Source organism: Microcebus murinus, chromosome 16 (assembly GCF_040939455.1).
Source record: "Microcebus murinus isolate Inina chromosome 16, M.murinus_Inina_mat1.0, whole genome shotgun sequence".
Lineage (NCBI taxonomy): Eukaryota > Metazoa > Chordata > Mammalia > Primates > Cheirogaleidae > Microcebus > Microcebus murinus.
In genome coordinates, this window is record NC_134119.1 from 43263917 (window position 1) to 43290916 (window position 27000).

At 36.7% G+C, this 27000-nt stretch overlaps 1 protein-coding gene across 3 annotated transcripts in view; it reads right to left on the reverse strand.

Annotated features, from left to right (window-relative positions):
• Window positions 1-27000, reverse strand: part of RALGAPA2 (Ral GTPase activating protein catalytic subunit alpha 2) — a 307449-nt gene that overhangs the window by 175983 nt on the left and 104466 nt on the right. For all 3 annotated transcript variants that reach the window (XM_012757359.2, XM_012757358.3, XM_076011174.1), the window contains 7 exons: window positions 22128-22265; window positions 20211-20308; window positions 15320-15410; window positions 13871-14047; window positions 2668-2861; window positions 1396-1494; window positions 1005-1160 (listed from right to left, as the gene is read on the reverse strand). In XM_012757359.2, coding sequence (XP_012612813.2) covers window positions 1005-1160; window positions 1396-1494; window positions 2668-2861; window positions 13871-14047; window positions 15320-15410; window positions 20211-20308; window positions 22128-22265 — 953 coding nt within the window. The remainder of the gene's footprint in view (window positions 1-1004; window positions 1161-1395; window positions 1495-2667; window positions 2862-13870; window positions 14048-15319; window positions 15411-20210; window positions 20309-22127; window positions 22266-27000) is intronic.

Sequence of the window (27000 nt, forward strand, 5' to 3'; positions counted from 1 at the left end):
AATAAATAAATAATAAATAAATAAATAAATAAAGGGTAAATTGTGAAACACTCCTCATAGCTCCTCTAACTGATCAAGAAAACCTAGTGATAAAATGAAATGTCTTAAAATTTCTTGGATCTTTCCTATTCCTTTCCTCCCTCTCTAATGCTCCCATCTTAGCTCTCATCATTTTTAAAATCTGTATTAGTTTAACCACGTCCTAGCTAATCTCTATCTTCAGGCCCAATCTCCTATTCTATCCTGCCACTGGCACATTTTCAAATCCATCCTCCAAACAGAGTACAGAATAACCTCTGTGAAATAACAGATCAATCATATCACTTGTCTGTTTGAGATTCCCACATCAAGTCAAGGGTACTCATGTCCCTGTCCATAATGACCCTCATTTCCTCCACAACTGGCTGGGGTCCTCCCAAGGGCAGAAGGCCAGGGGCTGGTTACAGCCTATCCCCCAAACCCAGGCTCTACAAGGAGGGTCATACCATAGCTAGTAGCTCCTTGGGCCTCTCTGCTCCAACTTGACCAAAACCTAACTTAAATTTCTTCAGGAGAAATTAAAATAACTCCTCATCAAGAAATGTCAGGACCCCTAACTTATGGGTAAAGTCTTTCATAAAAACATCCTAACGACTAAAATAACAGTTTCAATACATTTTTAAAAGACAAGAATCACTGTCTTCAAACAATATTTAACGCAGAACCCAAACAAAAAATGGTTGAAATTGTACGTTGAGGTTGACAGCATAGACAGAGGTCAGATCATATAGGCTACAGAATCAAATTCAAATCTATTTCGCACAATGCCAGGTCAGTGGGGAGAAAAGGCAGGGATGCAAGACCTGGTTCACATTTTTGAAAGACCACTGTGGTTGCTGTGTGTAAAAGAGTTGACTACGGAGAAATTCAACATTTCTGATGTATTTTTATAAACCTAATACCTTTAAAGAGTGATATGTAGTTTACCATCAATGGGAAATCATGATAAATGAGTCACAGAATACCTGATCCTCGCTGGTTAATCCCAAGTGCATCACAAGGTAAAAATGCACCAGGAAATCCGAGTTTGGCAGAACGTCCTGGCGTCTGGTCATCATGGCACAGATCAGCCTGTAGGCTTGCAGTTTGCCTTCCTTATATTCATTTGGCAATGTCGTTGCCTGCCAAGGAGATGATGTTTCCAGATTAAATCAAGTCCAGATGCAGACCATTTCAACATTTCATTTACTTCTCAGTTTTCCATAAGAGTTGTTTATGGAGATATGGGATGCAGTGGCTTTAGTAAGACCCAGCCTGTCTTCAAAACATGCAGTCTTGGGCAATTACATTTTTTTAAACTCAATTTCAGAAAGGAAGAGGAAATTGCAATAAAGGAATAAACACATATCCACTTGCCTTAAATAGCCATGATGCAAACATTCTGAGTGGTGGGATCAAGACGGGAGGAGATGGGGAAGACTGGTTATCCAGGCTTATTGCTAGATTGTCCCGAATCTAATACACAAAGAGGACAATGTTAGGGAAGATAACATTTCATTTATCTCAACAGTATTTCAATATTGTCTTCCATGACCAAATAGCTGCTTCTCATTAAATTTCTATAAGTTGAGTGAAAACTTATAATATTTATAACTTTTTCTTTTATTGTAACATCTATTGTCCTTTTGAATTGTGTGTCTGGCTTGTGTATGTGGTTTTAGATTTAAATACAAAACAAGGGCATTATTTTTCCTTGAATGCTAATGTCTGGACAGGTCTTGAACACCAAATGATAAGGAATTACTTAGTAAGTTATACTGCACAAATATGAATCATGTTTTGAAAGAATATTTAACATGGAGAAAATATATGTTAGAACCAAAACAAAAACCAGAACGAAAATTTTATGTACTCTAAGATTCTACTTTTCTAAAAATGTGTTTTTCCAGAGAAATAAGACTATTATTATATGCGAACATTGGTTATTTCTGTGGATGGTGATATTAGTTTTCTTCTTTGTATTTTTCTACATTTTTCAAATTTTATACAATAAAACCAGTATCATTTTTATAAAGAGAATAACTAGGCCGGGCGCTGTGGCTCACGCCTGTAATCCTAGCTCTTGGGAGGCCGAGGCGGGCGGATTGCTCAAGGTCAGGAGTTCAAAACCAGCCTGAGCAAGAGCGAGACCCCGTCTCTACTATAAATAGAAAGAAATTAATTGGCCAACTGATATATATATAAAAAATTAGCTGGGCATGGTGGCGCATGCCTGTAGTCCCAGCTACTCGGGAGGCTGAGGCAGAAGGATCACTTGAGCCCAGGAGTTTGAGGTTGCTGTGAGCTAGGCTGACGCCACAGCACTCACTCTAGCCTGGACAACAAAGCGAGACTCTGTCTCAAAAAAAAAAAAAAAAAAAGAGAATAACTAAAACTGATTATTAAGTCCTTTTTATCATATTTTTAGTATCTATAGTAATATTTTACTTTTACACTAAATAACCTTCATATATAAAAATATTCAAATTATATGTATCATGATTTATTTTTGATAATCAAATATACTTTGTCTAAACGTCTAATTTGTGTTCCAGAATATGTTCAGTAGTTAACTGAAAAACAATTTTTACATTAAATGATGAATCCGTTTTCCTGGGTTAGAATAAAAGGGAGCATGGCAGAAAATACCTTTGCTAGTTTGTACCAGAGCTCATAGAGGTAGCCAAAGACTCTGGCGTGGATCTTGGGTGACTGGATATTATTCACATCTCCCAGGATTCCCAACACTCTTCGCCATAACACAGCGGCAGAGTCTGGGTGCCAACCAGCGAGGCTCCCCCCAGCAATGATACTACAGTCATCTGCGAGGCATTCACTGCTATCTAAGGAGAAAAACATGTGTTAACCCTGCAAACATAATCCTGATTTAATCATCACAGCTTTTTTTTGTTTTTGCTTTAATGCAAATTAGCTATGCTTAAATTTTTATGTATTCAAAGTAAAATAAGGTAAAAAAAACGTGAAATGACTGAGAATTTAAAAGGATAGAAAAGCAGAATCAATGAAGAAAACTCAAATGATTTTGAGTCTTCAAACTAAAAGGACGACAAGCCCAGAGATGACATAACAGTTCCTGGAGAGCCTGTGAAGGGCTTTATAAATCAGGGGAGGGGAAGAGAGAGACCCTTGAGCAGGGCAGGTAGGAAACAGTGTCATGAAATAGATGGGAAGGCCTCAGCACCAGAGTGGTTGCTATTGCTAGGTCAGGTTTATTGGGGGTAAAGTTTGTATATAAGAAATTTTCATCCCTTTTAGGTTTTAAGCAATGTATATATTCAGGTAACTTTCAACATAAACTGCCACCATAATTGAAATATGAAAGAGTCCTAGCACTCCAAAAAGCATCCCTTTATTATCAGTTCCTCCCTCTCTATTCAGCCCCTCAAAAACATTGCTTTGTCTTCTGTTCCTATAGTTTTGCCTTTTCCAGAATGTCATTTACGTGGAACCTTACAGTGTGTAGCCTGTCAGGTTTCTTTCACTGAGCAAAATGCATTTGAGATTCATCCTATAGTGGTGTGTACCAGTAGTCTGTTCCTCCTTACTGCTGATTAATATTCCACTTTATGGATCTATCATAGTTTATCCATTCACCAGTTGAAGGACATTTAGATTGGTTCCTGCTTTTGACAATTATGAATAAAGCTGCCATAACAATTTGTGTATAAGTTTTTGTGCAAACATACATTTACATTTCTCTTTGGTAAATACCTAGGAGTGAAGATTTCTGGGTGGTATCATAAATGTGTGTTTTACAAATGTTAACTGAAGAAAAGACACTGTCAAGCTGTCTTCCAAAGTGCTGTTCCAGTTTGCACTTCTACAAGCAAAGAACGAGAGCTCCATATCCTCAGCAGCACATGGTACTATCGGTTTTAAAAATTTTAACCATTGCAATAGGTATGGAGTAGTATCTCACTGAGGTTTTCATTTGCATTTCTCTAATGACTAAAGGTGTTAAGCATGTGGTGACATGCAAACCAAACCTGAAGATAGTGAGTGAATGGGCAATGTAACTCTTTCGGGAGAGCCAATCAGGGAGAAGGGCTAGTGTAGAGCCCTGCAACGGGAGTGTGTTAGCAAATTCAAGGCACAAGCATGTCTTTGTAATATATATTCAATTATGAAATACAAAGTAATATACATTGAAATAAATGGTTAATGAAGAATTCAATGATTTATAGGCATATCTATTTTATTATATAACATTTAAATTATGGAATTTTGTTCTTTGGATACCAATGCTTTAGGATGGCTAAAGGCTGGGGAAGACTGGGTTAAGTCTTGAGCTTCCTAAAATCATAAGCCTCCAGCCATTTAGAGAAAACAGAAAAGCAGCTAAAAACACATGAGCATTATTTATAACAAAGAAAATTTACTTTATAGTATGTATATAATAATAAACAGTGACAGACATTTTAACTACATGTTGTACTTTCTCACTCTTTATCCTTCTGACTTCCTTGCAGCACTTAAGATTTCTTCCTTATACTCTTTTTCCACAATTCTGCCTCCCTATGCTTCCATGACCAACCATATTCCTCTAACCTCCAGCAGCTCAGATTTTTCATTTTGGTTTCCATGTCCCCAACCCGGAGCTTTCATCCAAAGTTCCATCCCTGTCCTCACGTGTCAGAGCTTCAGCACCCTGTGTTCCATCTCCTCCTCTCCACTGGCACGGTGCTTGAGGCCACCAATGACCTCCATGTCACTTAATGCAGTGCTCAGTGTTCAGTCCTCAGAAGCATTTGATTCAAGTAAACATGACTTCTTTCTGAAATGCTTCATTCATTCGAACCCCAGGTATGACACTCACCTGAAAAAATTTCAAAGTTTTCTCTTTTGCTGGTTCCTCTTGATCTCATAGATTTGTAAACATTGAAGGGCCCTAGGGCTCTTTTCTACCTATAGTCACTCTCTTCTCAATTTCATACAGACTTAATGCCATCCATATTTAAATGCTATCCATATACTCACATCTCTACATGCCCATTTCTGGCCTGGATTTCTTTCTTCAATTCTAGACTCATTTCTCCAACAACCTATTTGCCAGCTCTACACGCTCAGGGCTGAGTGGAAGCTTAGTCTGCAAGCAGGCACGGTCTTAGGTGAGTTTCATGATGTTCTTGAAGAACCTCATTTATATTTATGTTGTGTTTTTTTTTTCTGGAACTCATTCCAGGGTAAAGACTTTCCCAAAAGACTTTCTCCTGTTCAGAGTATGCAAACTCTCATTTAATCCCTTTGTTTTTAAGACAGCATCTCTGCACTCTGCCATGCGTTGGTGACTCCAAGCCAGAAGCCGCCTAATTCACTTTCTCCACCTTCTGGAGCAAAGCAGCCGCCGCCAAGGGCAGGGGGCAACAGAGCTCGAACTAGTTCTTACACAGGCTTACCATCTTCCTGTTTTTAGCCCCACCATTACCTCTTATTTCTGTAGCTACCTCACATGGTCAATTTTCTAACCTTTTTAGTGAACCTGCAATAATTTTAGTCAGGCTGCTTCTTAGCTTTCCCAACAATTGACAAAGGATTCAATATTTTCTGGTCTGTCAATTCATTTACCACATGCCACCTGTTTTGCAACTTCAAAAAGTTGGTTGCTACCGTCTTTCTCCTGCCATCTTTGTCCTTGTGGATTTATGTCTTATTTATTAATAACATAAATCCTTCCAATGTGGCTTAGGTGGGGTTTGGAGAATAAGTAGGGCTATTTGTGTTTGTTCACTCTACTATCTTTAACTGGATATGCATTAATAGGATTTATTTTAATGCCATTGTCACTCATTTCTTTAGCTTGCTTTTAAAAGCCACTTATTTTATTTTCTTATTTTGCAATTTTTATATCTGGGCTTTAATGCATTTATTTTCTATTTTGACAGTTTTTCCCTGAATTACTTTTTTAAGAATAAACTATTTTTTAAAACAGTTTTGGATTTATAAAAAATTGCTAAGACAGTACAGAGTTCCCATATACACCATACCTAGTTTGACCTATTATTAACATCATACATTCATATGGAATATTTGTTACAATTAACAAACCAATACTGAAACATTATCATATAGTCCACACTTTATTGATATTTCCTTAGGTTTGTTTGTTTGTTTGTTTGTTTGTTTGTTTGTTTGTTTGTTTGTTTTTGAGACAGAGTCACGCTTTGTTGGCCAGGCTAGAGGGAGTGCCATGGCATTAGCCTAGCTCACAGCAACCTCAAACTACTGGTTCAAGCAATCCTCCTGCCTCAGCCTCCCGAGTAGCTGGGACTACAGGCATGCGCCACCATGCCCAGGTAATTTTTTTTTCTATATATATTAGTTGGCCAATTAATTTCTTTCTATTTATAGTAGAGACGGGATCTCGCTCTTGCTCAGGCTGGTTTCGAACTCCTGACCTCAAGCAATCTGCCCGCCTTGGCCTCCCAGAGTGCTAGGATTACAGGCATGAGCTACGACGCCGGCCTTCCTTAGGTTTTGACAAATTTTTTTTCTGTTCCAGAATCCCATCCAGGGTATCACATAACAAATAGTTGCCATGTCTTTGTAGCCTTCTTTTGCCTCTGACAGTTTCTCAGACTTTCTGTGGTTTTGGTGACCTTGGCAGTTTTAAGGAATACTGGTCAGATATTATTATTTTATAGAATGTTCATCATCTGGGATCTGTCTGTTATCTTTCCCACAGATTTTATTTTTTCACATATGCGTTCATGGAATGAAATTCTCTTAGTCCTGATGTATGCTATTTTTCCAATGTTCTTGAATTTCATTTGCTAATGCTTTATGGAGGATTTTTGGCTTATATGCTTACAAAGTGAGATGGCCTCTAATTTTGCTTTTTTCATACTGACCTTGTCTGGTTTTGTTATCAAGGTAACACAAGGTAGACAGAAGTTAGAGAGCTTTCTCTTTCTACGTAATGGGATAGAAAAGATAAAGTTTCTCTTTTATTTGAAGGTAGGTAAAACTAGAAATTATTCTTTATTTTTACAGATTTATTTGAATTTATAAATTTATATTATTTTTAAAACAATTTAAATTTATATTGTTTTTGTAGTTGTTTCTTTTTTCACCCCCAATATTTTTTACTTGATCAATCTTGCCTGTTTGTCTATTTTTATTATTGTTTTTAAAAAATGATTTTCAGCTATCTTCTCTATTGTTTATTTGCTTTCTAGCATATGCATGTATGCTTTCAGCTTTATTAAGTTCCCTTTTTAAAATTAACTTCTACATGTTATTCTGATATTTGTTTCCTAATTTTTTGAATACAGCACAGTATATTATTAATATAATTATTCACAAAGTTCTATTCCTCACCCCATACAAATAAAGACTGTCTAGTTTCTAGGCACTTATCAACCCCACTGAGTGTTATCTTGACTATATATGTTGTTGGTGTTTTTAAGGTCTAACCAAAGAAACTGAGGCACAATCTCTAGATCTGAGAAACTCAAGTAGAGGAATGACAAGGGCAACAAGAGGCAAAAAGGAATGAATCCAAAAAGGAGCCAGGGCAGATCCAAACATGGCTGCCAACATCTTATTATTAATATATTAGTGATGGAAAGTTCCCATGACACTGAAACAAAGGATTTAATAGTGATGGCACACACTGTCAAGGAAAGGCCTTCCCAACACAGACGTACTGCTCCTTCTTAGAGGAAAACACTGCTTCTGCAGTTCCCACAGAAGTATCAGACACTCAGTTGAGGAGACACACTAAAATGTGCAGATACAATCCAAACTGGAATTCCTACACAATGTGCCTGAAAAATAGAAGGCAAATGCCTCATTATGAACATTCTGGATTCTCTGACTTACATAAGGAGTCAGAAGTGAGACTCATCCACCTCATGTTAAATGTGTAAAGTAAGTGCAGTATCAAGCATCTGTTAGTCTGAGAAGGCACACTGAAACATTAACGAATGCTTATGAATCAACACAAGCCCCAGGTGAACAAGCAATATAATATGGCATTTATTTCTCTCCTAAAGAATGTCATGGAGTCTTTAATCCCTTGGGGTGGGGAAAGTAAGGGGATTAGATAATTTTTGTCCCATCCCCAAGCCCCATCCCCAAAGTGCAGCCATTCAAAATAGAGATTAGCCCCCAGCATTCCAATCACACTGGAGCTTTGAGTTACCACTCCACGTAAATGTAGGCCAGTTACATCATCACCTGCGCCTCCTTCCTATCTCCCAATTAATAAATCCTCAGGTATGAAAAAATCCCACGTAGAAAATCTGTTTCAATATTGCTTTGCACTCAGAAAAATGCACGCCTCAATGAAAAAATTTCATTGTTGTCAGTGAAAAATGCTGACATCCTCCATCACATTATCAAAATATACTGACTCCTTTAGAAGTTTCTGAAATGCCTGTATGAGTTTCCTCAATATTATTGTGAAAAAAAAAAACGTAATGAGTTGAATGTTTTTGCCCAAAATTATTCTGCTCATGGCATAAGTAACAGAACAGATGCTGACATTTTACATGTGGATGGTTCCTTAGTGAAGGAGCACTTAATTAGAAATGGGGATTTGACAGATTTCAGAACATTTTATGTTCACCCTAAAATTACCAAATATTTATTTTCCTTTTCATTAACAAGCTAGTATGCTAGCCTAGTATCTTTTCGTTTCATTATTACTAAATGCTATAGAGGTGTTCAATTTTTTTTTTTATTAAAGTGGGAACTCTTATAAACAAAATTGTGTCATCTTTCTCTAAACACATACATGATTTTAACAGATAAATCTAAAAGTTTAGAACTTGAAAATATGGAAACCATTTACCCATGAAACATGTCCTGGTAACTGACAAAAGAGGCACTAATGACCAAATGCCTATTTCATATGGCTATTTTATTTTATATAGGCTTGAGAATGCTGAAGAAATATAGCCTCTGTCTTTGAAAATGAATTTTCCTTTTAAGAACTAAACAAAAGACACAAACTCAAAGGCTTGATTGAAACATCTTAATTCTAGGGTGAAACATCTTAATTCCAGACCAGAAAATTCAGGCCTGGACATCAATGATCAAAGTGGGGAAGGAGCAGATTGGAGTTCTGCTGCCCACCACTGTGGTCTGACTCCTTTCTTGTCTGCTTTCCAAGGACATCCACTGTTTAATGTAAAGATTTCAGAAAGTGAGCTACCAATGCCACGGTAACTACCATTGTTGTTTTTCTTTATAATGTTTCATGACTTCAAAACAGATCAAAGGCTGGTAAAAATGCCAAAATGAGTGTGATGGCAGAGAATGCTGACAAATCATTCTTGTAAAAACAATTTTAGTGACAGGTAACAGGGGATGTAACTCACATTCACAGCTATAATGAAAAGTAGAAGTGGTAAAGAATTTCTATAACATTTACATGCAGGACTATGATAAATATACTAAACAAAAGAGACTTTGAAACTCTCTCAGACACTTCTTATTTTTGAAAAGTTAAAATTTAATTGCTGTTTTTAGCTATATAAAATAATAGCCTGCAGCTTAAAGTATATTTCTTCATTGATTCAAGTATTTACCAAATGCTTCTCTCCTGTCATGTAACATTCTGAGAGCCAAGAATCAGTTGTGAACACAACAGATAAGAAGCTTCTCCTCTTGGATTTTATGTTTCAATAGAAGACCCTGGGCCCTCCCAACTAAACCAGTAAGTTGGATACAATTTCTTACTAAACCTGACCTTAAAACTTATCACTGAGTTGACAGGAACCTGGAAAGGAGAGAGCACCAAAGCCAACTTTTATGCTTTGGGGTTCTGCTAAACCACAGAAATTTAAAGTTTCTCTGATAATAAGGAAAAGGTTTTAATTTTGCTAAGATTGAATGATTAATACTTTTCTTATGATTAGCACTTTTTTCCCCTCATTTAAAAAAGTATTCCCTACTCTAAGATCATAGACTTTTTTTTTTTTTCAGAAGATACTTCCTTGCAAAAGTTTTTAGATTTTCCTTTTCATATTTATATATTTTCTCCCTCTGGAATTGACTTTGGGCAGGGTGTGAGGTAGGGATTCTATTTCATTTTTTCTCCCACATGGCTAAATACTTGTCCCACAGGGATTTGTTAAACAATTCTTTGCTTGCCAGATCTGGAAAGCCACCTCTATCAAATATCGTGATTCCATGTCTGTGTGCACTCAGTTCTGTACTTTATATTCTATGCCATTATTCTATTTGTAGATCCCTGTGATTATAACTTCAGGAAAATCTCATAGCATTTATCACATTATTTGTGACTATCAGCAAAAATCTCTTCTCATCTGTCCTCTTTGTAAGCTCTTAAGACTATAGTGACTATGACCTATGCATCTTTTTATTTCTCATAGTGTCTAAATCAGTATTTCTAGATCATAAGCTGATTGGCAAAATAAGGGATGAGGTAACTAGCAATACCAATTCTTAACTGTAGAGTCATAAATATCCCCCTCCCCAAAATCACTATCCCAACAGAACTGAATTTACATTATATTTACACTATATTTTCTTATTTTCTATATTCTTAATGCTCCAGTATCTTAATGCCTTGCTGATCAGGGAGGGATTGCCCATTCCAGGGTTAGCTAGAGATAGCAGACAACTCATCAGGAAGGAGGCATGCCTTTCATATACAAACCAACAAATCCAAAGTACATTCCCTCCAACTACCTCCTTTACATAGCTTTAACACACCAAGTCGATATCCCCTAACCCTAACAACCCAGCACCAGGTACCATGCCACTAGGGACAGTTTCTATGCTCCAGATCCCACTAAAATTATTCACACCAGTATTCCTAAATCCGCTTACTCTGCGTTGCCTTGCTTTTCTAGTAAAAGTGACAATAAAGGCTGTTAGCCATGTTTTGTTCCTTCTCCCCTATTTGACCCTGGTGCTTCCCATCTGGCCCCTGTTTTTAGGGACCTGTGAGTATAAATTCCTTCCTTCATAACAGTCATTTCCATGTCTGTGTGTCTTACCATAACTGATTAAAACAAATCCCAGCCACATTTCAAAACAATGCACAATAAATGTAGCTGTTATTTTCAGCAAACATGATATGATTTAAATGAGAAAGCAAATATAAAAGTAAACTGTTACCTTGCCAGTGATGTAGGAATTTAAGATTTTAGAAGTAATTTATTATTCTAAGCATTGGATAATTGGTAGAATTATTCAAGGTGAAACAAAGATATGCTCAAATTGTTTCTCTTTGCATGTCCTAAAGATCAGGCTAATATAAGTTTTATTTTGTACATTTATAAAGAAATTGTTCTCTTAAGAACAGAAAGTTAAATTCAGAACTGTGATAATCCTTAAGCCTTATCATATTACAGTTTGTCCTTTTCATAGATGACAAGATGAACTATTGAACTGAGTGTACTGATTCTCTATTAGTATTTCAAAGAAGACCTAAGTATTTGGAGGAGTTAATCACAACATAGAGTGCATCATATAAAATTACCTCACACAAGTTTATTAAATTGAGCTGTCCAATTTGATCCCATACTCTGAAATGGGATCAAAACTAATCTTTCCAAAGGACAGACAAAAGAAGTAATCACCTAATTTTCTTTCCTTTCAATAAAAATAATTAAAATTAGTTCATGTTTAAGTAAATTCAACTTACTGAAGATTCAGTATTGTCTTCTATAGTACCACAATGATGAGTTTCTCTCAGATAATCTGTAACGATTCCCAAGTAGTTCAAAGGGCTTTACAGTTGTAATTTCGACAGCAAAGTAGTGGGGAAAAGTAGACATAGCACTGCAAATGGAGTCAAAACACTCTGGAAGCCAGTTCCACCTCTGGAGCTTACTCTCTAGCTTGATTAACACAACTTCTCAGGGTCTTAGTTTCCTATCTCTGAAACAGAAATGCTAAGACTTGGCCTGCTCACCATACAGAATCAAAGAGGGTGCCTCAAAGTTCTTTGTACACTGTTAAATCCTATATAAATTTATAGGATTTAAATATATTTAAATCCTATATAAATTTATAGTATTAGTAGTCAAAACTCATTAGGTTGTGCAAATTTTATCCAATATCACTTTTATATGTTAATTTTGTATTAATGTTACTCCATCAACAATTTCCCCAAATATCAGAGTCTTTGTTAAATTTTATATCATAGAAAATACGAAAGTTTGCTTAGCAAAAAAAAAAATTGCTAGGCTGGGCATGGTGGCTCATGCCTGCAACCCTATCACTCTGGGAGGCTGAGGTGGGAGGATTACTCAAGGTCAGGAGTTCAAGACCAGCCTGAGCAAGAACGAGACCCTGTCTCTAGTAAAAATAGAAAGAAATTAGCTGGACAACTAAAAATATACACAGAAAAACTTAGCCAGGCATAGTGGCGCATGCCTGTAGTCCCAGCTACTCAGGAGGCTAAGGCAGTAGGATCACTTGAGCCCAGGAATTTGAGGTTGCTGTGAGCTAGGCTGACGCCATGGCACTCTAGCCCAGGCAACAGAGTGAGACTCTGTTTCAAAAAAATAAAAATTATTTATGGTAAAATTTTAATCTTTATAATTTTTAAGTAATTTTTAGCATTTTGATAGCACTCTACTTAACATGTGCCATGTTTTTACTTTGTAATGATGATTATTTTCATACAAAATATCTGGTGTGAGCATGAATGTGGCAGCCAGGAAGGTCTTGGCTCTGATCAGCATTGCCCACATTGAGTTCCCGAGAGCATTAGTCTCTCCTGGCACTTGACAAAGCAAAGGAAAACAAAACCCAACTCCTCCTTGGTGTCCCCATTCTCAACAGCCTGGTCACAAGGGCTGAGTGAGGAAGCTGAGGCTCTGTGAGGTTCACTTACCCAGGGTCACACATGTGTGTGGGCATGTGTAGTTGCAGAGCACTTCCACACACACTGTTCTGCGTACCTGACTTAGATGTTCATTCATTTACTCTTTCGTCAACCTTAGGAAGTAGAGACTATTATTATCCCCATTTTACAGGAAAAGAAATTAAACGACAGAGACTAAGAAACTAGCTCAAGGGCACCCAACCCAGCAATTTCCTGGCAGAGCCTAGATGCAGACCCAAAAAGTTTGGCTCTGTAGTCTATGCATGAACCTTAGAAACATAATACTGAGGGTAAAAAAGTTGCAAAAAATACAGAGTATGACATCACTTTTTTTTTTTAAGTTTAAGAATAAAACTAAATGATATATTGTTCAAGGACATACACACATACTAAAACTTTAAAGAAATCAAGAGAATTAGTATAAAAATAAATTTAGGATAGAGTGACAGGAGAAGAGAAGGGAATTAAGAAGGGCCACGAGGGGACCTCGCTGGTTTGGGTGATGTTCTTAAGTTGGGTAGTAGACTCACTGGTGTTCACTTTGTTACTGTGCCCCATAACTTACATACGTAAATGTCACAACTTACGTTGTCTGTATCAAATACTTTATAATAAATTTTTTTAAAAAATATTAATCAATAAGCTATCTAAATCCCTTGGGCTGTCCTGGATTTATGACACATGTAAGTTGGAAAAAAATCACTCTTCAATCTTTCTGGAGTAGAGCAAATTCAACCAGGGATGGCAAAGGCTTGACATGAATACCGTTACTTCCTCCCACGGTACACAGTGGTTATAAGCATGGCATACTTCCTCCCATAACTGTTTGAGAACCCTTTACATATAGGACTCCAAGAATTCACCACTGATCGTGAACAGCTGGGCAGGGAGGCCAGACCAATGTAATTGGAGGTGGCACTCCCATCACATTGTGCCAGAAGATCCCTGGAGTTCTGATAACTAGGAAACACTGGGATCTCCCCGCTGTCTGCACTGGTGCCTCTTTTCCAAATAGGTAGTTACCTGTTAAGTTTGAAGCATCCGTGGGACTCAGCTGTAACCAATGGCGAGCATCAGAGTCAGCCACAACATCTGTGGGAGTATTCAGCTCTTGGTCTTCCTCGCAGGTCTGCCATGGGCTCGCGCATAGCTCTGCCTCATTGTTATAGCCCAGAGCTGTGTCACTGCTGGTACTTTCACCTGGCACAATGGAAGAAGCAAAGTTTCAGATGGCAAATAGCTGAAAATCAGGATGCTCACAATTACTGATATGCAAGTATTAACAATTAAAGGCTTAAACAGCTAACACAGCAGGAATAAAGCACAGGGCTTTAATAGTCACTACAGACACCATTCTATACCAACTCAAGTGGCATTCTTTTCAAAGTGTCTTCACTCAGTATCCCATATACTCAAAAGATTACACTTAAGGCCTAAAGTTTTCTGAGACTTATAGAATAAGAGTGAGTAGAGGAAGGTAATAAGTGATTCCATCAGAAACACAAGTTTACTCTGCCAGCTAGCAGAGTCTAAAGATGTTGTAGACCTAACCCAGGGTGACTCATTCAGGGTCATTTGGGGATGAGGTGTCCCAATACAAAAGATTTTCTACAACAGAAATTCTCCCTTTTAAACAACAGTAAGTTCTAAGATGTAAAAAAAAAACCAAAAAAAAAAACCTAGACAGTTCCGCTCCTCAAAGTCTCCTGTCTACTTCCTAACAATTTTATGTGTCTACCCTTTCAGCTATGTGTTTTATGTATTCACCCTTCCGGCTCTCTCAGTATCTGCTGCTGAAAGTCTCCCAGTCTGACTGTTTCCAATCTGTTGTCTTCTACTCGCTTGCGAAGAACTGAAAGTTGTCTCAGTAACCAGATGACCAAACTGTGGGGATCCAAAGCTCATCTTCCACAGAACTCCAAGCCAATAGGGTGAAGGCAGAGCATGAGGAGAGCCCCTCTGCCCCCACCAAGAAGAAGTGTTTACTAAGATACTCTGAGAAAGAGGTGGCCTGGCACCTGATGTCGGGAAAGCAAAGTACTAAGGCTATATTTTACATATATGATAATATTTCTCAGGATTCCAATCAAATTTTAAAGCACTTATCCCACTGACATCAAAGTACTTCTGAGGCTTTTTGTTCTTAGCCTGTGGGAACTTTCTGGGGAAGATAATTTTTCCTTCTGGGTCTGTCTGCTCACCTAAGCCATTAGCATTTATTGTGCTTGTTACCTAGACAAAGGCACAGAGGTAGAAAGACAGGCCTCATAGGTATAAGTAACTGAATGAAACTGTTTTATTGTATGTGTAGATTAACCTTTCATCAATCCTGGGATTTCAGGGTTCAAAATGTCCCATTTCACAACCATCTTTCTTCAATTGATAGCATATCACTTAAGTTAGAAAGTAAAAAGAAAACAAAACACATCAACACTGTAGTTAGATGAACAGACCACATTTCCTGGAACTTACTCTTTTGTCTTTCCCTACATTTTCCTTGCATCTGCTGTAAATCATCTTTCAAATCCAACTCGGCAGGGCTGCTGCTTCTTCGAACTAAGATCTTCAGACAGAAAGGAATATATTATTTATTATAGGAAAGTATTAATTTTTATGAGACTTAAGTTTCTAGCCCAAATTTCTAAAGAAAAAGAAACAAACAATAATAATAGCAACAAAAAATGGAACAATGTTTTCCATTTGAAGGATATGTGTGCACAAATTACTATAATTGAATTATATATTACTCAAGATCTGAAACTTTATATCCTCTACTTTGTCAACTGACATCCAATTAAACTGATTTAAGAAAGAATGCCAAATTATATGGAAGTAATTTATTTTAAAGTTCTATTTCTTCCTCCAGCTAAGCCACATACATAGTGAACTCAATTCTCACCACACAAATGGTGAATGTGCTGGCAAGGAAGGAGCAAACTCTACCCAGACTTCTAAAAAGTCCACTCAAGGTGTCTTTCTAGGTGTCTTTCTAGTAACGTGTCACAGAATTTCCTGAGCACTGCTTCACACTGAACCTTGTAGTAAATATAAAGGCTTAAAAAAATCAAGAGGCAATTTGCATCCTCTAAAAATTTATAATTTGCTTGGAGAGACAAAACATACACAAATTACACAAAATAATTAAAATGTGCATAAGCAAAACATGCAAATAAACTCTCTCTGAAAAATATGAAGAATAAACTGTTACCTTACTAGGCTCACAGTTACAGGAGAGTTGTTCAAAAAGGCAACAGACACGAAGTGGTAGAGGGAAGACAGGAAGGGATTCAGGGGAGGAAGCACTGAGTGGTAATAGGAAAGTTCTATGTGGAGGAAAAGCAGCTGATTACAGCAGGTTGTGCAGGGCACCAAGCGAAGAAGGAAAAAGGTAAGAAGAAATGCAGATCTTCTAAAAGAGACAGCTGCCAGTGGGCCTTAGACCTTAGGTTTAGAACTTTTGACCAAATATTGACAAACTAAGTAACTATACATTACATAAAATAGCTTACTGTGATTAAAAACATAACTAGAAAGATAAGTCTAGTAGTTATCTGTGGGTGAGATTAGAGTGAACAAGAAAATAGCTATGGAAAAGTTATGGCAATTTAGGAATGAGGGCATGAGGCATTTGCTGGTAGAAAGAAGAAGAATAAATGAGAGGAATGCTATAGAATGACAGACAAGAGCTTATAATCAGCTGCATATGAGAGTGAAAGAAAATTAAAGGGTATAAATTAGGTGACAATGAGAATGATGATGACAAACCAAAGGAAGGAACGAACGAATGAACTTGAGGAAGTTTCTGACATTTTAACTTTTATCTCTGAGCTAAATATTCAAAGAGAATGTCCTATAATTGGGCAACAAAATTCCAAAACTGCTGAGATAGAGAATAAAGCTAGGAGTCAAGGTGTAAATTTAAGGCCTCCCACTGCAGAGTATATATTAAAAATATATATATATGGAATTCAATAAGCCAACTAATGGGATAAATACTAAAGAAGCAAACAAATGAAAAGGGGGAACAAAGATGTATAATTAAAATAAAGAATAATTATTAAGTTAAAAAAGAAGTAGGCCATGAAAAAAATATTTAGAACTCTAACACTATATGAAAAAATTATTACATAGCCTTTTAGAAGGATAATATATCTAGTGTGCTAAAAGATAATATACTCAGGATATTTCCTTAGTTGAAAAGCAAAATGCAGGCCCTCCTGCTTCTGACTACATGAGAGACAAAATACCATCTAGCCTTAAGAATTAAATCCTACATAAAAACACTAGTTGTAATTTGGGGCTCATAAGAAGTAAAAGAACCCTCTAAGAGATCCATATGTACCCCTTAAAAGTGAGCAGAAACCATAGCAGTGAAATGGGGCTATTTTAAAGATAAATCCAATATTACCACTGTCAGTAGCAAAATGACCAAAATTCCAGGATTTATGTAGAACTCCCTAAGTGGTGGAAGAAACAAATGCCAATGTTGTCCTGGTGATCATCAATCTAGACATCCAGATTTTCTGCAGATTAAGATCAGCCATCTAGGAACTCACAATCAAAAATCACCAAACATCAAAGAGACTAAATCATTATGTAAAAGAGTCTCAGAAACAACAAACTTAGAATCTCCCAAGATTTCAGACATCAGAAAAAAATTCAGAATTGTAATTTATGAACATTTTAAAGGAATAAAAGATGAGAATTTAAAAAATGAGCAAGCAACAAGAGATTAGAAATTATAAAATATGCTTGAAAAGTACAAATTTGAACTTTCAGAAGCAAAAAGTGTAATTGCTGAATTAAAATCCCAGTGGAAGAAGTATTAAAGAGCAAAGTAAAAAGAGTTATTCAACTGACGAAAGACAGAGCTGATGAATCAAGATAAGAAGCAAAATCATAGCCCTCTGGGAGGTCGAGGCAGGAGGATCATTTGAGGTCAGGAGTTTCTGACTAGCCTGAGCAAGAGCAAGATCCCAACTGTACTAAAAATTGGAAAAGTTAGCCAGGCGTTGTGGTGCATGCCTATGGTCCTAGCTACTTGGGATGCTTAGACAGGAGAACTGCTTGAGTCTGAGAGTTTGAGGTTGCAGTGAGCTATGATGATGCCACTACATGCTAGCCCAGGTGACAGAGTAAGATTGTGTCTGAAAAATTAAAAAAAATTTAAAAAAAAGCAGCAGCAGCAGCAGGAGCATCAAAGTAAAGCCTTGCACGGGAAATAACATATATGAGAAGAGGTGGCATTTCAGATCAATAAAGGAAAAATGGATTCAGTAAATGGGACCTGAGACAAAACAGTTATCTATGGAGGAGCAGGGAATGAAATTGGATCCCTACCTCACACTATAAACAAGAACCAATTCTAGATGGATGAAAGACTTAAATGTGCAAAGCAAAACTGAAAAAAAATCCTTTTAGGGTAAATACAAGGTAATATTTTTATCCCTGTATAGTTAAGATTTTTAAAAATTCCATAAAACCCTAACCATAAAAATAATAATAGAGAACATCAAAATGAAGAACTTCTGTTCATCAAAAGACACTATAGAGAAAGTGAAAATATAAACCACACATTGGAAGAAATTTGCTAAAAACATAATCAAAATAGGATCAGTATTCAGACTAAACAAAGAACTAATGTAAATAAAAGAAGAAAAGATAAATCAATAGGAAAATGACAAAAGACATCAGTAAGAATTTCACAGATGAAATAAAAATGGCCAATAAATACACAGAAAAATTTTAAACCGTATTAGTAATCTGAGAAATGTAAAATAAGAGAGACTATTTTCATCCACTTGACTCATAAAAACATAAAAATCTGAAAATAAAAAGTATTGCCAAGAATGTAGATGAATGGGAACTCTACACATTGTTGGCAGAAATAAAAGTGGTGCAACCATTTTGGAAAACAGGCATTATCTTGTAAAGAAGAACATTCTTCTATTCTACAACTCATTAATTCCACTCCTAGATAACCATGTCACCATAGAGAAAACTTAAAAAGTAGCTATTGAAACACATACAAGAATGTACCTAGTTATAGTTATCATAAAAACAAATAGCCTGGAAGCCATCTAAATGTCCATCAATAAAAAAATTGAAAAATAATTTGTGATATATTCACAGTAGAATATAATAGACCAAAGAAAACTTGAACTATTGCCACATGCCACAATGTAGATAAACCTCAGAAATATATAACTGAATAAACAAAGCAACAATATAACTATAAAAAACTTTATTAAAAAGTTCAAAAATAAAGAAAACTCAAGAGTATGTTGTTTGGCGATACATACATACAAAGCAAAACTATAGAGCAAAGCAAGGGAATGATAAACACTAAGTATGTTTATAGTGATAAACACACTATAATGATAGTGATAAACTTAGTGATAAACACTAAGTCCAGCCAATTCCACTCTCTGACGGAAGCAGAAGAGGGTGGGATAAGGAACGTAGAGGCCAAAAAACAAAACTGGAAATATTCCAGTTCTGAAGCCAGGGTGGGTTTGTCAGTGTTTATTTCATTGTTGAAAAACAGAATATACAAATGTAAGCTGGTATGTACCCTTTAGAAAAATAAAGAAACAAGACCCTTAATAGTGGTTATCTCCCAGATAAGCAGGAGTAGGAAGAGGCCTTCCCTTTTTATTTTATTACCTTTCTGTGATGTTTGAGTTTTCCATGAATATATACTACGTTTTTTTTTTTTAGCGTGAAATGAATTTTATTGAAGAAGTTCACAATAGATTTACAGAGCAAGAACAAGATATAGGTTTATAAAGTAAGACCAAGATACGTTTGCTACAGAACAGTGAACGGACCCCTTGTTGTAACAAAAGGGCCTATATACTACATTTTTAAAAATTAATGAATAGGGGTTATCTGTGTAAATGAGTTACAGGCTATGCTTAAATTTTCTTCTTTATGCTTTATATTTGTTTTTGTAAAAAAACAATAAATGCAATTTTATGTTTTTTAAAAAAAGAAACTCTAACAGATCTTTGTGAATACTCACTTACCTAGTGACTCATGTTAGGTAGAAGCTACCTAAACTCATGTCAGGAATGGAAAATCTGAAATGTAGGTTAAAAATACACAGTACCACATACAGACCAGGTGGCAAATTCCATTTTCATGTTATTTTTTTTTCCTATTTTTGTAATGTGACTAATTTTACACACAAAGCAAGAAAAATCTTAAAAGATCTGAAGATCATTTGGGCCTATAATTGGTCTAAATGGAAACAAAAGTAATTTTTTTTAAGTGTCACTACCACCAATAAATGTATTTATTACACAACAAATTTACATGTTTACTTTTAATGACAAACTGATATGGTCTGAAAGTATCTTACTGGCATTCCTTCATGTTCTCTCTTCACATGTCCTTTGTTCTCCTGAACAGGCTTTGGCTCTGAAGAACTCAAATTCTGTACATTTTCTACCTTTTGACCTAGAGATATGGAGGAAAAATTGACAGAAGGAATGTTTCACATGGTAAAATTGAAAAATGATTTTACATACAGGTAGCTTTTGAATTTAAATATCTTAAGATATGTAAAAGCAGGAGTTATGGGTCGGGCAAATTGGTAGCCTATGGGTCAAGTCCACACTGTAGACCTGGTCTCTGGCCCACAGAGAGCTCTGAAGAGAGCAGACGAGATGTTGCTCACTGTGGCCAACGTGTTCGATCAGTGCAATACAGTAGCACAGGAGTGGGCAGCAAGACCCTCCCTGGGATCATTGGGGAAAGTATCTCAGAGAAAAGCTGGTTGGCTTGGCCAGGTGAGCCGACAGGAAGAAGAGAGCACTCAGGTGGCTCAGTGCTGCTTGAGAATAAAGACTGACGAGAGCACAAATAACCAGTTTCAATTAAAAAAAAAAAAAGGAATACCACCACAAAGCCTGCAAATACTAAAAAACGATCATAGGAGGATTTTATGAATAATCTAGAGCCAATAAATTTGAAAAAAATAAATGAACAAATTCCTAGAAAAACAATCAACCAAATCAAAAGAGGAAAAGAAAATATGAATAGTCCTACCTATAATTATTTTTTTAACTGTATTTTTAAATTTTTTGTATTGACAAAAGTAATATTTATTTATCAGTTAGGTATGACATGTTGTTTTGATATACATATACATTGTGGAATGCCTAAATTGAGTGAATTAACATGCATTATCTCACATACTTATCATTTTTTTGGGGTGAGGACACATAAATCTACTCAGTAATTTTCAAGAATACGATATATTATTACTAATTACAGTCACCATATTGTACAACTGATCTCTTGATCGTATTCCTCCTCTTTTACTGAAATTTTGTTAAAATATGAATATTTTAAAATCTTTCTGTAAGAAAACTCTCGGCAACTGGTGGTTTCTACCAAATATTTATGGGAAAAAAATAATAATCTTATATAAAACCTTTCAAAGAGTAGAAAATCTTTCAGATAATATTTTTCTCAACTTAATTTTTATGATGTGTTCTTATTTCAAGAGGATTTCTAAGAAAGAATCATTCCTTACTCATTTGATAAGACTAGCATGACCCTAATACTAAGAGATATGAGACAACTTGTTGATTAATAAGGTTGGTTTATTTCTTCATTATCTCATGACACTAAAACAGAATAAGTAGATTCACTGATACCAGACATGTTTTAAACAGGTGTTTTCACTGTAAAATACATTATTCACTGTTTATAGGTCAAACCATCTGCCTCCTTGCTTCCCACACCCTGTTGTTACTGAATGTTGGAGAAACCGTGCAAATTAATGCTATTGAAAGTTATTATTTTCAACCTCAGCAGAGTCTGCAAGCTGCTAATAAACTTCTTCAAAAGTCCAGTCAGCTTTGCATTCATATCTTCAACTTTAACAGCTCTTCTTGCAGCCCCTTCCCACACCTCCCCTTATCCTGCCTCCCTGCCTTCCTCCTAATAGGATGCTCCCCTGGACTGTCTTGTACCAATTCTCTGCCTCCCTCCTACTCCAGCCACTTGGACTCCTTTCTAGGCCTCAAACATGCCAACCTTGAAAAAAGTGGGATGTGTGTATATAAAAATATAAAATTTAGAAAGATATGTTAAAATAAATAGTGAAAACATTTCCTTGCCCAAAATCACATCCTTGCAATTAAATTAAAAAGTAAAACCCCTCAAAATAAATATACTTAGAACAAATACAGATAGCAACACTATCTGCAGCTTTTTATCCCCAGCCAAGATCTACAGTTCGGTTTTAACAACTAGAGACATCATGTACCCTGAGAAGAATCTGAGCACAGTGGCTCAGTGATGTCAGATGTGCTGCTGCTCCGAAGGACCTGTTGGGGCTGTCCCACCGTGAGATGGCCAGATCCAGCTGCAGGTGCATTTTCCAACTGCTGACACTCTTCCACTTCTGTGAGCATTAACACAAAACATGCAGGGCTGTGGTTAGAGATTTTCAAAAATATTTTCACCATTTAAAACAATTAATTTAAAGAATGAATTTTATGATAAGATAAATCTGTGTTTACATCATCAGTTTCCTATACTTCTAAACTACTCCAAGAATACATATTCCTCTTAAGTTCTACAAAGCCTTTTATTTTTCAATCAAAGTGAAGGGGAGGGAGAAGGCCACAAAAATGATTGAGAAATATAAAAGTCATTTGGAATTTGAGGAGCAGGCATGCCACGAAAGAGAGATCCAGAGATCCAAGAGATTCACAAAACGGGTGATTTATACAAATGAGGAGAGTAGAAAGTAACACATACATACACCCTAAAGGAAGATGAAAGAAAATGTGGGAATTTCAACTATATTATTCCTTTTAACACACAAATGTTCACTGTCCAAAATGAAATGCTATAATTATTTAATGGCATATATCACCAAATGTAACACTGAATTAATCACTAAACCACAAAAATGATCCGCTGGTAGTTTTAGAGAATCAATATATATATATGACATAAAATAGGAAACCATAGATGAGTTCTGACTATCTGAATAATCTTGGCTAGTATTATTACAAACTATATTCCCCTAGAGAATGAGTTTCTTCCCAACTCATTTCTAAACTACACGGTTCATTTTAATCTCTGAAGACCAACCATCCAAGGCACATGTATCCCAATCATCCTACCCTCTCTCTCTCTCGAGTCACAGCTTCAGGGTTGCATCATCTTTTGCACAGGCTATTTTAATATTCAGCCAACTAGTCATTGCTCCCCTCTTCTTGCCACCCTCATAGCTAGCCTCCACACGGCCCCCAGAGAGGTCCTTCTAAAATAAAGATCTGACCATGAGGCCCTCAATCATTAGAGGGTCAAATCAGTGCTCACCAGGGTGAATACAGGGCTCTCTTTGATCTCACCCACATAATAATTCCCTCAAAAGAAACCATCTCTCTGGTCTCCAACAATACTAACCTACTTGGCACCTGCTGCTCTTCTTCCTCCTCCCGTTTCCTCCCCTATACTAACGGCACACCTGCTCCATCCCTTCTCCCATGCTGCCCTGGGCATACCCCTACAGGACTTGCCGCATGGCCTTGTGTGTGTAAACCCCACCACTATGTTCCTCACTAGACTCTACACTCACTGATGTAGTCATAAAACTTTAAATCCACATAGCTATAACATCATATTCTCCAAATATTTTAATTAGTCAAAGTTTCACTACAACTAAGAAGAGGATGATCAAAATTCAGCCTGTATTATCTTGGCTGGCTGTGTCACCCAGTTCCTCACCAGAAATGGAGACTTGCTGCCAATGGGCTACCCTCTGTGCAACCCTTTAACCAAAGCCATAAACCAACGTGATGGCTCAACATAGTCAAGAAGTTGTATGTAGGAAGATTCTAAATTTAATATACGGGATTTCAACAAAGGGTTGCCGCATTATTTTTTCTATCCAAATGAAATATCCATTTTATAGTATATTGATATAAAGACCCCAGACTATGAAATTTGCACCATCCTCCACTTACAATTCGAAGTACTAGACCATATTCTAAATTTGGATACTGATGGGAAACTGAGTTCAGAGTACAAGCAAAGATAAACCAAGGAAGCAACAACAGACCCATTAAAGCCTCATCTTTCCCTGGTTGTCTCTGCCTCCCTCTTCTCTTGAATAGCCAAGTTTTCCACAGAGAAACACAAGAGGATATGCAAAATTTTTTATATACTTATACATGCCAAAGCACAGACTAGGCCCTTTTCACGGGTCTATTTCTAGTCTCTTCAGCCTTGAGCAACAGAAGCCAGATGACACCACGGGGCCAGCCCTTCCGGCTGTCTTCTTTCATTGTTTATTCTAATTATGTAAGATGCCGAAACCTTCTGGGAAGAGTTTATATTTGTTAATGAACCTATGTGTTAACCCAACATCAGTAGAGGGAGCCCAAGAGCTTCCGAACGTTCTAAAAAATAATTGGCAAGTGCCAGTTTTTATAGATAGTGGGAAGAGTGTGTTTTATTCTCTTAAACCCGATGCCAGAAATTGATAGATGCTGGTTTCTGGGCTGGAGCAGAAGCAAATAAGAACTGAGCCAACGCTGGCAGCATCTTTCTAAAGATAAAGAACATCGCCATCTGGTGGGATGCAATACAGCCACAGCACCATTACTTCCAAATTAGTGTCCCCACTGGTCCTCAGCACAGCAGACGGATGGAGAGCCTGCCACCACCAGCTGGTCTGTCTTCCCAACAGGCTGGCCTAACGCAGCTTTTAAGGCTTTGTTTTTATAAAACTGTCAGGAGGGACTTCTCAGATGGAAAAAGTCCAAGTTTGTAGAAATAACCGTCAGTGGCAGAGGCGGGAGCATCAGTGACTGCAGTGGGAAGGAGGGGACAGCCACAATACCTAGTGTGCTGTTGTGTTGTTGGGGTCCTGAGCTGCTCCTGTAGCTGACTGTCAAATGAGACAGTGTGAAACAAATTTTTCAATTCTCCTTATCCCATAATTTTTACCCAATCTCACGATTTATAATTGCACATTTCTCGGCCTTTTCTCATACTTTGTATGAAGTATATACTCAATACATGTTTTGTATAAATGAAAGACAAAACATTTTCTTGGTACCTTTTTGCTTTTAAAATAGTTCTTGGGCTCCCTCTGCTGGCATTTTATTTGTTAAGAAAGAGCAATTTATGGTAAACCTGCTCCCATTCTATATTGTTAGCTGGAGAGGTTGCTATTCCATAACAAGTGAAAATCATTTTAGCACTGACATGCAAATATCAAGATACAGGATTATTTGATATTTATAATAGAAAAAGAACAAGTTATTTAAAAATTATATCATAAATCCTAGGAGATCTAATGCATCCTGTTTTGAATGTCTCGTAAGTTCTATTTGAATCACTTCAAAGAACTATTATAAATTTTATCTCAGATTCACCAAATCATTTACTCTCTCTAAAGACTACCTAATCCCAATAACCCAAATTTTAAAGCTACTAACTTTCTCATCTCTTGACTGTGTAAGTTACACAATTACTAAACCATTACTTTCTAAAACTCCATTCAAAACACCAGAAAAATGATCAAATAGGGATTATTTAATTTCATTTTTCCCACTGAGAGAAGAGTCAGTGTGATTAAATTAAAAAGGGTGTAAGTTCTTCAGTAACTTCTAATTTTTTCTACGTCATACTATTTTTCAGAGCAATTTCACTCACTCTTTAAGGTTTCTTTAATCTTATTAAATAGAATGAGTCTTATTCTCCAATAACCAAACTTCTGGGTTCCATTTACCCCTTGAACAGGTTGCATAAGCAACATAAATAGTGTAATTTCCTAATTTTAAAACATGGTGCATGATACCACCAACTTGACACTATTAAAAGCACAGGAAATGTTTACCAACTCAACATCTTGAGGTTTCCCACAAGGTCAAGCTTTCCAAAGATGAATCAGCCCAGGTTCTGGCAAGGGACACTCCCTGGAAGCCAGATGCAGAAGCAGCTAGGTTTTCCATTAGGTCCCAGTGTGTCTTCTTAGAATGAGGGGAGAATGCCCCTCCTCTAATTACTACTATTACAATATTCCTAAAAGAAAAATAAAATCTACCATCTGCATGGCCTAAAAGTACTACAGATTGATAAATGCCCCAGCACAAAAAGCAGTTAAAATTACAAAACAGCTGGAAGGAACTGTTCCCACAAAGGAAAAAATGGAAATCATGAAAAGTGCCAGTTCTACCTCCCATGTGTTTCTTTATGTATATATTCATATCAGTGGAAACAGGTGGTTGTGACTCTCCTGAAATACAAACGTCACTTCTTTCTCCCAAAATACAAACAACCCTCCCAAAATTCTGCCGCCACCAGAGTCCCAAGAGAAGGTAAGAATAACAGTGGCTGAAGGTAAGTAATTCTCCATTGCTTATATTATTACAAACAACTTTGGTGGATTGAATAGTTTTATACACTAGAAACAAAAATAAGAAATGTTAACTTAAATGAAAACAAAATTAGCAATCATTGATATGGTAAAGAACTTGTGGCCAGAAAGTAGAATTAAAAGTGTCTGCATATTACCTAGCAATAGGTTAGCAGGATATGCCTACACACTAGGATTTAACTAGAGCACAAATTCATAATCTAATGTGCCAACCAGTGGAGAATGTACAACCTAAGACTGGGGACTGACATAGATTGTCCTTGGGCCAGTCTCTTGATAAGACAGCACAAAGGACAAAGGCATCATTTTAAATAGTAAAGAATAAATAGTATTAGACTAAGAAGGAGCTCACTACTGTACAGTTGTCATATGAAACAGAGAATGGCAGACTGTTCTCAAAGTCACTAAAGCCCTAAGACCTTTCACCTTTTGTGCTATAAAACCAGGAATAAGGATGGCAAAGGCTGGAAAATATAGACCCAGCCCAGCCTGCTTCACTCTAACTCAGGGTGTCTCAACCTCAGCACTACTGATATTTTGGGTCAGACAATTCTTTGCTGTGGAGCTATCCTGTGCATTGTAGGGTGCTCAACAGCGACCCTGACTTCCATCCACTAGATGCCAGTAGCACTGTCCCACTTGTGACAATAAAAAATGTCTCCAGACATTGCCAAAATTGTCCTTAGTTGAGAATCAGTGCTCTAAATCATATTCAAATTCTGCTGGAGCCATGAATACA